Source organism: Oncorhynchus mykiss, chromosome 29 (genome assembly GCF_057628025.1).
Source record: "Oncorhynchus mykiss isolate SJ-2025 chromosome 29, ASM5762802v1, whole genome shotgun sequence".
NCBI classification, from domain to species: Eukaryota; Metazoa; Chordata; class Actinopteri; order Salmoniformes; family Salmonidae; genus Oncorhynchus; species Oncorhynchus mykiss.
The window spans coordinates 28,929,246-28,942,808 of NC_143050.1; the positions used below are offsets into that span (position 1 = coordinate 28,929,246).

The 13,563-nt window shown below is 43.0% G+C and overlaps 1 protein-coding gene and 1 non-coding gene across 3 annotated transcripts; one reads left to right on the forward strand and one right to left on the reverse strand.

Moving 5' to 3' along the window:
* The first annotated feature begins 400 nt into the window (after nucleotides 1–400).
* Nucleotides 401–9,547, forward strand: LOC110509755 (succinyl-CoA:3-ketoacid coenzyme A transferase 1, mitochondrial). 2 transcript variants are annotated; one of them, XM_021590840.3, is made up of 18 exons: nucleotides 401–593; nucleotides 1,889–2,107; nucleotides 4,178–4,304; nucleotides 4,534–4,624; nucleotides 4,764–4,899; nucleotides 5,057–5,206; nucleotides 5,378–5,484; nucleotides 5,719–5,779; nucleotides 5,906–6,013; nucleotides 6,119–6,233; nucleotides 7,857–7,951; nucleotides 8,078–8,126; nucleotides 8,274–8,346; nucleotides 8,457–8,532; nucleotides 8,623–8,712; nucleotides 8,817–8,897; nucleotides 8,991–9,092; nucleotides 9,223–9,547. In XM_021590840.3, exons 2-18 carry the CDS (start codon nucleotides 2,009–2,011, stop codon nucleotides 9,256–9,258), a joined length of 1,596 nt encoding a protein of 531 aa, XP_021446515.1. In that variant the 5' UTR covers nucleotides 401–593; nucleotides 1,889–2,008; the 3' UTR covers nucleotides 9,259–9,547. The 2 variants fall into 2 exon arrangements, with proteins under 2 accessions (XP_021446515.1, XP_021446514.1); XM_021590839.3 differs by having other exon boundaries at nucleotides 412–593; nucleotides 8,033–8,126.
* Nucleotides 7,456–7,526, reverse strand: trnac-gca (transfer RNA cysteine (anticodon GCA)). Its single transcript has one exon. It is a non-coding gene; the product is annotated as a tRNA-Cys (tRNA).
* Nucleotides 9,548–13,563: the final 4,016 nt, after the last annotated feature.

Here is a 13,563-nt window from a genome sequence, read left to right on the forward strand (position 1 = left end):
GTCAAATTGGCAGGTAAAGAGGTTCCAAAACCCTTCAATGGATTATATGTCTATGGCCACAACAAGCCGTTCTATATTTGGCCCGCATGCTGCCCAAATTGTGGCCCTGCCGACTAGGAATACAGTATCTGCTTGTTTTATACCACAGCTATGTTTTTTTTAAACTATTGATAATCTGTGGGGGGAAAAAATATGCTCTCTGGTGTGTTTTGAACATTGTGAGCAGGCTCCTGTGGTTGGTTGCAGTAAAATAATATATATTTTTACTATAGCTGTACTTTTTTTCAGACTACGGCTCCCTACAAAATCCTGCATTAATCCGGTCCATAAACGGGTGCCCCGCGGCTCAGCATAATTGAATCCACCACTCTGTGGCATCGTGAAAGCGCCACCAGCTGGTAAATATTTAACATAACAGGCAAGACCACAATTTCGGAGAAGTTGTTTACGCATTTTACGCACAAAAATTACATACCCTACAGTTCAGTCGTGAAAAGAAACCTTTGTCATAATTTACACCCGTTGACAATTGTCCTGAATTATTTTACGGAACCGCCTTTCGAGATTGTGCAAGTTGTTTTTCTTGTTCATCTGTAAGTAGTCTACGACCTCTTCAATGTCCGCTCTCACAGACGCACATGTGGTGGCTATGGGGCATGTAAGGCCCATCCATTGATTTAGGACCCTATTTCCATTTATATTTTCCTCGCAGTATGGATTGAAGAGTTCAATGAAGTGGAATACTCACTTTCACCTATTCAATGTTAGGTTATAAGGAGTTGATGAGTCCATATTTTTGAACCTCCAGTCTCACCTACTAGAGTGGACATAGCCGGCACACTGAAGTGCACTCACAACTGCAAGACAAACATTTAGCAGGAAGTGTATACCATGTGTATTTTGTTCATACAACTTGAAATGGTTTCCATGTTTTTCTATGTTGGTTGGTTGGTTGGTTGAGGGATTATGTTATTGAAAGTAACATATGTTTTTGACTTTTTTCCCTTCACCAAACAAATCACAGCAGCTGTGGTAAGTCTATGTCTAGGTTACTCAAATTACGGTAGATGGAATACATTCTCCTCTCATGGCACTCAGCCCTGGGAGAGGTTCTATTATCTAAAAGATAGGGTCTAAAGATGTATTCCTTTACAAATCTGCCCCCACTGTTCAGAGTCATTATCTCATTGGCTCTAGAGAGAGTGTTTGGCATGTGAGCCCCTGACTCAACTCATTCTCTGAAGTCTGTCAAGTGAGACTCCCTACCCTTGTCACAATGTTCGTAATAATGGTCGGACCAAGGCGCAGCGAATGTAGAGTTCCACATGCTTTAATAATAGTGAAACTTAACAAAACAATAAACAAACCGTGACTACAGAGGTGCAAAGTGCTCCAAACAATATCCCATAACACACAGGTGGAAAAAATGCTACTTAAATATTATCTCCCACTAGAGACAACGATAGCCAGCTGCCTCTAATTGGGAATCATACCAATACACCAACATAGAAAATACAAACTAGAACCCCACATAGAAAATATAAACTAGACTAAACCCCTAGTCATGCCCTGACCTACTCTACCATAGAAAATAAAGGCTTTCTATGGTCAGGACGTGAAAACCCTCCATGCACATGCTCTTATAAATAGACAGTCTCTCTCTCTAACAAAGTTTGGAATTCAAAGCTTGAAATTCTTCTCAAAATGTGGTCTTCCATGTTGATCCTGTGATTATGCTACCTGGTCTCATGCTTTTTTAGGTTTTCACTTGAATGTGGGGGAAACGGGGACTTACCCTTTCACGAGGTGCTTTGAAAGCCTACATTTAAAACTTTTGGTCAGTATGGTACTAATAAGCAGTATCACTTTTAATTGGTCAATTTCTCAGTCACTCCAGGGATGCCCCCACCCCTCCTGGCCTGATTGTTGACTGGGCCCAGGGGGAATGACCTGTACTGCAAACCTCCAACACTCAGTTTTCTGAAAGACTGACAGACCGATTCCGAAAATGGCGTCCTTCAGAATTCTGTCAAAATCAGAGCAATTTCATAGAAATATATCTTCAGTGAGAAGACAAAAAGGAGTACTGTCTATGCAGTATGGCAAGGTAGGAACAACTTTATAATTTTACCACAAATTGTGTTATGTGTATAATAAACCTGAACATTAGGTAAAATGTTGTTTATTAATCCAGTATATCAAGCTAGTATTGTATTGCTCCATATACAATGTAACGATTGTGTGTTAAATTGTGACTATTGATACTGTTTAATGGTATGGAACTGTTAGGAACCTCACAAGGGTATCTGTTCTGAACCTCAAATGTTTTATTCTTGTTACATATGGAAAGATTTCGGACCCCTTCCCTTTTTCCACATTTGGTTACCTTACAGCCTTATTCTAAAATTGATTAAATATTGTTTTCCCCGTCATCAATACCCCATAATGACAAAGTGAAAACAGGTTTTTAGAAATTGTTGCACATTAGATTTTTTTCCCAGCTAGCGACTGGAACGAGCTGCAACAAACACTCAAACTGGACAGTTATCTCAATCTCTACATTCAAAGACTCAATCATGGACACTCTTACTGACCGTTGTGGCTGCTTTGTGTGATGTATTGTCTCTACCTTATTGCCCTTTGTGCTGTTGGCTGTGTCCAATAATGTTTGTACCATGTTTTGTGCTGCTACCATGTTGTGTTGCTACCATGTTGTTATGTTGTGTTGCTACCATGCTGTGTTGCTACCATGTTGTGTTGCTACCATGTTGTGTTGCTACCATGTTGTTATGTTGTGTTGCTACCATGTTGTGTTGCTACCATGTTGTGTTGCTACCATGTTGTGTTGCTACCATGCTGTGTCGTCATGTGTTGCTGCCTTGCTATGTTGTTGTCTTAGTTCTCTCTTCATGTAGTGCTGTGTGGTCTCGTTGTTATGTGTGTTTTGTCCTATATTTATTTGTATTTTTTATTTTTAATCCCAGGCCCCAGTCCCCGCAGGAGGCATTTGCCTTTTGGTAGGCCTTCATTGTAAATAACAATGTGTTCTTAACAGCCTTTTCTAGTTCAATAAAGGTTAAATATTAAATTAAAAAAATACAATTGGAAAGGCACACACCTGTCTATATAAGGTCCCACAGTTGACAGTGTATGTCGGAGGAAAAACCAAGCCATGAGGTCAAAGGAATTGTCCGTAGAGCTCCGAGACAGAATTGTGTCGAGGCACAGATCTGGGGAAGGGTACCAAAACATTTATGCAGCATTGAAGGTCCCCAAGAACACAGTGGCCTACATCATTCTTAATGGAAGAAGTTTGGAACCACCAATACTCTTCCTAGAGCTGGCTGCCCGGCCAACCTGAGCAATCGGGAGAAGGGCCTTGGTCAGGGAGGTGACCAAGAATCCGATGGTCACTCTGACAGAGCTCCAGAGTTCCTCTGTGGAGATGGGAGAACCTTCCAGAAGGACAACCATTTCTCAAGCACTCCATCAATCAGGCCTTTATGGTAGAGTGGCCAGACAAAAAACATTTCTCAGTAAAAAGCTCATGACAGCCCGCTTGGAGTTTTCCTAAAGGCACCTATAGGACTTTAATCCATTTTAGAATAAGGCTGTAACGTAAAAAGTCAAGGGGTCTGAATACTTTCCGAATGCACTGTATGTGGGAGTGTTTTATTTATCTTTTTTTCTTTCTTTACTTTACTTACCTACACACACACACACCTTTTTTTTCTCACTATTGGTTAGAGCCTGTAAGTAAGCATTTCACTGTAAGGTCTACACCTGTTGTATTCTCCGCACGTGACAAATAAACTTGATTTGAGTGCTATAATACTGTGGATGGGTCACTCAGAGTTCTTATGGATGAGAACTGTCTAAGTGGAGAGCATTAGAATAAATCAAGTAGGAAACCTACAAGATTTTTTACAAGTTTTTATTCTAGAATGAATCCTAGTCCATGAGAGAAACCAGAAACAGTGCTACATGAATCACTTTGAATTAACCATTTTTGACACAACTCTAACATACCTTTCTCCCCTGACAAAATGGAAGCACGAAATAACAACATGCAAATTTGTATCAATTTCATTGAGGTGGATTGAACTCTATTGATTCACTGGTAAAAATCCAGGTTTACTGTGATGTCCTTGTCCAAATTGTCATGTGGCTATTTCAGTGTGTTCCTCACCCTCGGGTGTGTGGCTGTTGCTTCTCCACCTCCTGCCCCAGGGATGCCCGCTTCTTTACCGACCCCACAGAGGCAGTGAAAGACATCCCAGATGACTCCACTCTACTAGTCGGAGGTAGCATACTGTACCTACTCTCAGGCCTTTTTCATCACATAGTTAAGCTTTAGTCAAATTCAAACATTTTGCGTTTCAAACCTCATAAATACCTTCTGCTTCTGGGAAAACAATATGTCATATTTGTTTAAGCGCTAATCATTAACATTCCATGTTTGCGCTTGTACATTAGTTTGGGTAATGTATAGGATAATTCAGAGTTTAATGTTTTCTTCTGAATGTTTTCCAGGGTTTGGTTTGTGTGGAATACCCGAGAATCTGATTGGGAGTTTATTGAAGACTGGAGTGAAAGGTATCACAGCAGTCAGCAACAACGCTGGGTAATTAGGCTACTACAAAATGAGTGTGTGTGCGAGTGCCTTTGAGTATATTTGTTTTTGTGCATGTGTTGTATGTATCTAAGCAAGATAGAAATGTGTTTGTGATTCTCGTGTGGATAAATCTCTCGTGGGTGTGCAGTGTGGATAATTTTGGTCTTGGTCTGCTGCTGAGGACCAAGCAGATCAAGCGGATGATTTCCTCCTACGTTGGGGAGAATGCAGAGTTTGAGAGACAGTACCTTTCAGGGGAACTGGAGGTGGAGCTAACGCCTCAGGTTAGACTCTAATGTATTTTCTCCATCTGGTTTGTAATGAAAAATGGATTTGCCTGTCATTCTCGCTATAACAAGTTTGTTCTAACATTTTTGTATCTTGTTATAGCCTACGTGTTAGATCGTGTTATGACTTTCTTATACCATACATCTACTGAAGGGTACCCTGGCAGAGAGGGTACGTGCCGGCGGTGCTGGGGTCCCTGCCTTCTTCACGCCCACTGGGTATGGCACACTGATCCAGGAGGGAGGCTCACCCATCAAATACAACACAGACGGCAGTGTGGCCATCGCTAGCAAGAAGAGAGAGGTATGCAAAAACACACACATATATTCATATTGAACCTTTATTTACCCAGAATAATTGTTTTTTTTTTTCTTCCAAAAAAGACCCGGTAATATTAGAGAGAGAGAGGTGGACACTATGGGGTCAGCTCAGCTTTTACTCCTGACCCTGACATGTGATGTCATTATCTCACAGGTGAGGGAGTTCAATGGCATCCACTATGTCATGGAGAGAGCCATCACAGGGGACTTTGCTTTGATCAAGGCCTGGAAAGCTGATCGAGCCGGTAACATTGTGTTCAGGTGGGGTTGGCTGATTTTTTTCAACAACAATCATAAGAACGTGTTATATTCAAACTCCACAAGAGGTCAACATTTCCTAGCATGATGTTGCGCCACTGCTAGTGCTAACATTCAAAATCAATTACAACGGACAACGACTGTCACTGTGAATGATTATATAGTTAATGCACTGACTCTACTTAGCATATCAGCATACAATAAACAGTTCATGATACTGTCTTTGTCTTTCTATAGAAAAACAGCACGGAACTTCAACCAGCCCATGTGTAAAGCAGCTAAAGTCACCGTAGTGGAGGTTAGCATGTCAATGAACCAGTTTCAATTAACAGTTTGTTCAACTATAATGTGTGGCCTAAGAGTTTACTGAACCTTACCCCAGACTTTTAAACCCCAACTGGGTCTTCGGTTACTACTGTCTTAGGTAGAAGAGATTGTAGATGTGGGGACCTTTGCTCCAGAAGATATCCATGTCCCCAGCATCTATGTTGACAGGATTGTGAAGGGGGCAGTCTATGAGAAGAGGATAGAGGTAAGCCTGCCTGTCTGTGTCTGTCAGTCTGTTGGTGGCAGGTAACGTGGAATCGGTTGTTTTCTCTGTACTATTGATTGGCAATAATCCCTGTTCACTGTGCAGAAGAGAACGGTCCAGAAAGGATCTATGGAGACACTCAAACCCAAGCGGAAGGCAGACCTGCTCCGAGAGAGGATCATCAGGAGGGCAGCACTGGAGTTCCAGGATGGGATGTATGGTATCCTTTACACAGGATCAGGGCCGGAGGGAACAGTGTGGATTGATATTGAAACGTGAGGTACATATAGGGCTATGGCAGTCACAAAATTTCCTCAGACGGTAATTGTCAAGCAAATAAATGGTCGGTCTCACGGTAATTGACAGTTAATTAACAAACACATTTAGCATCTCCTGGCTTGCACACAGCCTACAAGCCACTGATGCAGACCTTTGGAACATCTACATTTGGAAAAAGTCTAATAAAGCCATGTAATATAGCCTATACCTTCACAATAAATCCATTCTTTATTTTAGACAGTTCTAAAGAAACATGATATGAAGAAAATGTGGTCTTTTTCAGAAGAACAGAATAGTATACTCTGAGTTGTCCTTATGGCAGGTCCTGATCTGGCTATTCCATATGGCTGTGGGCTACGCTAGTTCATTTAGCAGACAAGATTGGCTTAGAATTCCATGGCATTATTTTATAGTATGAAGAATACAATTGAACATAGCTGGATTACATTGAAAGGATATTTTCTCCAAATGATTTCCAGGGAGTGTGCACATGCGGCTATTCTGTGTTGAGCGGTTAACAAAGAAATAGCTATCTATATGCTTAATTTAGAAAGACATGAGCTCATGACCTCTGCTCTGTTTATTTGCGCAGGCTGTTCACACTTCAGTCTCTCATTCACAATTTGACGATGCCTTGAATTTCCCGGCGTCATCCCCTTTGTGGCCGTAATGCATCCTAAAAAAATCCATGCCTTTTGTGGCCAGTGGCCGTTGTGCCCTTCTCCCTGAGTGCTGCATGCTCCGAAGCACCTCTCACTCACATGGCTCTCCATCACTGATCGGGTCTTTCATTCAGGCTACAAGTGAAGACAGACACATCGGGGACGCAACTGTGCACGTCCTTATCCAATTCTGAGATTCATATTGGAATAACTGTCCACATTTACTTTTCGGCAGCCAACAAGATGGGTAGGCCTAACTAACAGCAAAAGCACTAGCCTATGTCAATTGACTATCCCCCATAGTACAAATGTTGACCTATTCTGTGTGAGAAATAAATATTCCAAAGATAGTCTGGAACAGTTGTAAAATGCGATAGATCCTAAATTAATTCAACCACTAGCATCAAAAAAGACCAGAGATTTCTGTTGGCTTGGCAATCGAACACAGATTTGTTCCTCAGGGGTTTGCATACTTCTCGAAATTACATGTTCAAAACATCCTGCATTGGCCGGGAATCGAACCCGGGCCTCCCGCGTTGCAGGCGAGAATTCTACCACTGAACAACCAATGCCTTGGAATACTGAGATAAGGCTGGAAATCGTATCATAAAGCTTTATCTCCAAGCATATTTTTCACTTTGTGGGCTCAGCTACATTGTTCACACTAAAAAAAAACAGTCCTTTCTCCCCATTGGGGAATTGAACCCCGGTCTCCCGCGTGACAGGCGGGGATACTCACCACTATACTAACGAGAAGCTGGTGTGTTGGACCTTTGAAAAAACGTGGAGTAAAGTACCAGGCAGTTAGCATGTTTGGTAGTCTACTAATGAAGATGTAATAATATGTAGACGTGGTGGATGTGATTGGTTATTAATAGGTCCCTTGACTACAGCATCTTAAGCAAACCTTGGTATTGGGATCCCCATGCTGGCCAGCAACTTCATCAACTCTGACATCACTGTGCACCTACAGAGTGAGAATGGACTTCTGGGCCTGGTGAGCCATATTAAACTGTTAGATTTACAGATACAAGTAGAAAGTGCATTCAGGAAAGTGGGCACCCTCTCTTTGACAAAGCCCTGTGTGTGTGTCTGTTTCATTTTGTTTGTGTATTATAAAAAGGGTCCTTATCCCACCGAAAGTGAGGTAGACCCAGACCTTATCAATGCAGGTACGTACAGCAAGCACATACGTCAACACTACACCTACAAAGTTGTAGAAAATCTTTGGTTGGACATGCTATCCTCAAATCAAAGCTTTCTTGGAACATCTTTCCTGGCCTTTACCCTCCTACCCAGTCTCTGTTTGTGTTATTTAGGTAAAGAGGTTGTAACTGTGGTTCCTGGAGCCGCGTTTTTCTCCAGTGATGAATCATTTGCTATGATCAGGGGGTGAGTGCTCAAACCACCTACTGTACTCCCCGATCTTTAGCTCCACTAACCTTAGTATCACTTTTTCCTTTGGAGTAGCTGAAGGTAACATGAACCACCTCTACTTTCAGTGGCCACATTGACCTGACCATGTTGGGGGCCATGCAGGTGTCTAAGTATGGGGACCTGGCCAACTGGATGATCCCGGTATGATCATGTCTCTCACCCTGACCGATCGTAGGAATACGTGTATATAATGTTTCAACATGTGTATGCTCTCTTCATTGACCTCCAAAGGGAAAGATGGTGAAAGGAATGGGAGGGGCTATGGACCTAGTGGCAAGTGCAGGAACCAAAGTGGTGGTGACCATGGAGCATTCTGCTAAGGTACAAAATGACACTACCTCTGGTGCTTCATACATATGGTTTTAGACCTTACTACACTATAGGAGTGTACCCTGTAGTAAACATTTTCTCCTTACAAACTTAAGGGGGACAAACACAAAATCCTGGAGAGTTGTACTCTCCCACTGACCGGGAAGCAGTGTGTGGATAGGATCATCACTGAAAAGGTGAGCTTTTTAAATAAAGTTAGGCTTATCAGCTGCAGGCAGTGTCAATCTCCTCTCCCTGTATGCAGTGGCTTACACTCCTCACTCCCTCAGGCAGTTTTTGATGTTGACAAGGCCAGGGGCCTCACTCTCATAGAGATCTGGGAGGGGCTTACTCCTGATGACATCAGAGCTTGCACTGGCACAGACTTGGCTGTGAGTTTGACAAACCCATCATAGCTCAGATGAATCATGGAATAACTACTGACTCATTAACTCAACACTGAATGTTCTGTGCTTCCATTATAATGACTCAACTCTGATCACTGTTTGTGTTTCTTGATAGGTGTCCCCAAATCTAAGACCAATGCAGCAGATCTGAACCCAGTGACTCCAAACCTTTCTGCAGTGCACAGAATCCTTCTTTTAACATTCCACGTGACCATAGTGCTACAAATGCATGTACACAACAACTCTGGGAGAGATGTATAAATAGAACTGCAGACTTGAAGGTATTGACAGTTAAGAGTCAGTCGGCTACAACGTGCCTGTGACTTACAATAGAATCAGCTTGCTGAAGTCTAGGTCTACAATGCAATGACTGGTCATTCCAAGCTGTATATGGTATGATCCATGGCAGATTGTTTTACTCTTAAAATGGCATAACTACATTTGTTTGAGTTTCATAATTTTACAGAGACACTCAAGTGCTAAGTGTTTTTTTTGGTTCAGGATGGGATGATATCAAATCAAATTGATTTGTCACATACACATGGTTAGCAGATGTTAATGCGAGCGTAGCGAAATGCTTGTGCTTCTAGTTCTGACAATGCAGTAATAACCAACGAGTAATCTAACAATTCCAAAACTACTACCTTATACACACAAGTGTAAAGGGAAAAATAATATGTACATAAAGATATGAATGAGTGATGGTACAGAACGGCATGGGCAAGATGCAGTAGATGGTATCGAGTACAGTATATGAGATGAGTAATGTAGGGTATGTAAACAAAGTGGCATAGTTTAAAGTGGCTACAGCAGCAGATGGCACAGGGATGTATTGTCTGCATGATATCATACATTATATACACTTGAGAGCATCTGGGGTAGTCAAACTCATACAATGTGTCTAACTTGGGTAAATTCAGCATTGTGACCTTTGCACTAATGGTACGGCGTAGAGAGGCTCAACCAGGAAAAACAATTGTTACGCAACCTGTTCCCTACTCAGAAAAGGGGGGTGGTGATTTGCTCCTGGGTTCTGTTGGATTGTAAGGCCGGTAGGTAGGATGTGATGGTCTAGGAGGAAGAGAGAAAATACACTGCTCAAAAAAATAAACACTTAAACAACACAATGTAACTCCAAGTCAATCACACTTCTGTGAAATCAAACTGTCCACTTAGGAAGCAACACTGATTGACAATACATTTCACATGCCATTGTCTATTTCATTTGCACAACAGGTGGAAATTATAGGCATTTAGCAAGACACCCTCAATAAAGGAGTGGTTCTGCAGGTGGGACCACAGACCACTTCTCAGTTCCTATGCTTCCTGGCTGATGTTTTGGTCACTTTTGAATGCTGGCGGTGCTTTCACTCTAGTGGTAGTATGAGACGGAGTCTACAACCCACACAACTGGCTCAGGTAGTGCAGCTCATTCAGGATGGCACATCAATGCGAGATGTGGCAAGAAGGTTTGCTGTGTCTGTCAGCGTAGTGTCCAGAGGAGCATGAAGGCGCTACCAGGAGACAGGCCATTACATCAGGAGACGTGGAGGAGGCCGTAGGAGGGCAACAACCCAGCAGCAGGACCGCTACCTCCGCCTTTGTGCAAGTAGGAGCAGGAGGAGCACTGCCAGAGCCCTGCAAAATGACCTCCAGCAGGCCACAAATGTGCATGTGTCTGCTCAAACGGTCAGAAACAGACTCCATGAGGGTGGTATGAGGGCCCGACGTCCACAGGTGGGGGTTGTGCTTACAGCCCAACACCGTGCAGGACGTTTGGCATTTGCCAGAGAACACCAAGATTGGCAAATTTGCCACTGGCGCCCTGTGCTCTTCACAGATGAAAGCAGGTTCACACTGAGCACATGTGACAGTCTGGAGACGCCGTGGAGAACGTTCTGCTGCCTGCAACATCCTCCAGCATGACTGGTTTGGCGGTGGGTCAGTCATGGTGTGGGGTGGCATTTCTTTGGGGGGCCGCACAGCCCTCCATGTGCTTGCCAGAGGTAGCCTGACTGCCATTAGGTACCGAGATGAGATCCTCAGACCCCTTGTGAGACCATATGCTGGTGCGGTTGGCCCTGGGTTCCTCCTAATGCAAGACAATGCTAGACCTCATGTGGCTGGAGTGTGTCAGCAGTTCCTGCAAGAGGAAGGCATTGATGCTATGGACTGGCCCGCCCGTTCCCCAGACCTGAATCCAATTGAGCACATCTGGGACATCATGTCTCGCTCCATCTGCGTTGCACCACAGACTGTCCAGGAGTTGGCGGATGCTTTAGTCCAGGTCTGGGAGGAGATCCCTCAGGAGATCATCCGCCACCTCATCAGGAGCATGCCCAGGCGTTGTAGGGAGGTCATACAGGCACGTGGAGGCCACACACACTACTGAGCCTCATTTTGACTTGTTTTAAGGACATTACATCAAAGTTGGATCAGCCTGCAGTGTGGTTTTCCACTTTAATTTTGAGTGTGACTCCAAATCCAGACCTCCATGGGTTGATAAATTTGATTTCCATTGATAATTTGTGTGATTTTGTTGTCAGCACATTCAACTATGTAAAGAAAAAAGTATTTAATAAGAATATTTCATTCATTCAGATCTAGGATGTGTTATTTTAGTGTTCCCTTTATTTTTTTGAGCAGTGTACATGTCAGTGGCAAAGCAACATCAAAGTGCATGAACCAAGTAGTGCCAGGTGAATAAACAGGAAGTAAATATGTAATCAACTCAGAGCCGACTATCCTTTTGGGGGCTTTTAGCGAGATTTCGTTGCCCCCTTGCAGCAAAACATTAGTTTTAGTGGCCCCCCCTCTTAAAAGTGGGGATAATGTGTTTTAAAAATGAATTTCCTGCAATTCTACACCTTTGCCATGGGGCAGAGAAACCTCACAATTTTATAACAAATGTTATGCTTTTTCCAGACATGATTTATGCCACGTTAATAGAATATCTGAGTGAGAATGATTTTGTTAGTCAATAGGGAAAGTCAGGGCCCCTGGACACGTGCCGTGTGCCCAGTCGCTAGTCGGACATGATTACTTCAAGTTTAGATCAAAATTAAGTGGCTGCCAGTGACAAGAGTATAACTGCTGATGCACAACCAAATTGCGAAATTGAGGAGTGGGGCATATAAGCAGACAATGAAAGCTCTTACAATATTCGATGATTACATTTCTCTAAAACTACATGCGCACCACCAAGTCAGAATAGTAGGTGAAATTAAGAGGGGAAAATAGATCAAATTATCAGGGTTTGGCTACTAACATCTACACAACATACACTTTGTATGACTTAGCTACAGTATACATATCTCCCTGGTAAATTTAATCATTTATACAGCAGCATACAATACAATTTTGCACTCACCTGGTTGTGCTGTGCTCACAGGAAGGTGGCACAGTGGTCCTTCGTGGACAAATTGTCAGTCTGGCATTCTCTGGATTTATGGTGCTTTCAAAACAACTGGTAACTCTGAAAAAAACAAGGTCGAATCATGATGTCATTAATCTTCAGCTCATAGCTCTAGATAGAGGCTGGATTTACAATTCCGAAATAGATGACCATTTTCCCAGTCGGAGCTCGTTTATTCCCAACTTCCCAGTGGTCTTGAACTCACTGAGGTCAAGTTCTCGCAGTTCAGAGTTAAAATTGTTTTGAGCGCGGCACAAATCATGCGTCATTGACAGCATGGCCAATGTTGAATTTTTACCATTTTAACGTCGCCTTAATCCCAAATTTGGGACCACACAGCCACTCCACTGAATAACAGGCTAGTGATTGCTTTGCTTGCAGTTAGCCACCGACACTGATTCCTTCCAAACCACTGTTGAATTTGCGATTTCCAACTTGTGTAATGTTTGCCCAATGGCTGATGAGCACTGATACATTTTAGCTTTAACTTCTCTTCATATGACAAGGATTAAAAAGGATTTGCCAGTAGATTGTCGACTTGATTCATGACTGATAGCTAAGATTTTGAAAGTACAATGTTGACGTGATCAGTCCAAGCAAAGCTACTTTACATATGTGGTTTGATGTCATTTTATCTGTGGCCAATGACCTTGAGCCTTCTTGGATTGGCACTTCTAAATGTAACTATGGCAGCACCCAAATGGGCTAGAATTTTCTAGCACCTGGACTTAATTTTCCTGATCACTTCCCCTCTATATAGCAACTCCAGACGTCGTGGGGGTTGGTTCCAGTACCTGTTGGACTGGGAGGGGTATGGTCTGGTGTTGGGTTCCAGTGGATGACATTCTTGAGCCCAACATCATCCGAGATTTCCTTCTGGACCGGCACGTTTCTCATCCATCGTCGTTCTGCTGCTGGAGCCTGGGGTACTGTCACGTCCGCTCCCGATCCCCCTCTTTGGCGCTCGACATCGCCGGTTTACTAACCGCCAGTCCTGTCAACCCATCCTTGTGCACACCTGCACCTTATTAGGCACACCTG

Bases quoted from the DNA above. Each gene is read 5' to 3' on its own strand.
- LOC110509755 (XM_021590839.3), top strand. From the start codon at position 2,009: ATGGCGTCCTTCAGAATTCTGTCAAAATCAGAGCAATTTCATAGAAAT. The intron at 4,305-4,533 runs GTAGCATACTGT...AATGTTTTCCAG, and splicing joins CTCCACTCTACTAGTCGGAG to GGTTTGGTTTGTGTGGAATA. The intron at 8,898-8,990 runs GTGAGCTTTTTA...TCACTCCCTCAG, and splicing joins ATAGGATCATCACTGAAAAG to GCAGTTTTTGATGTTGACAA.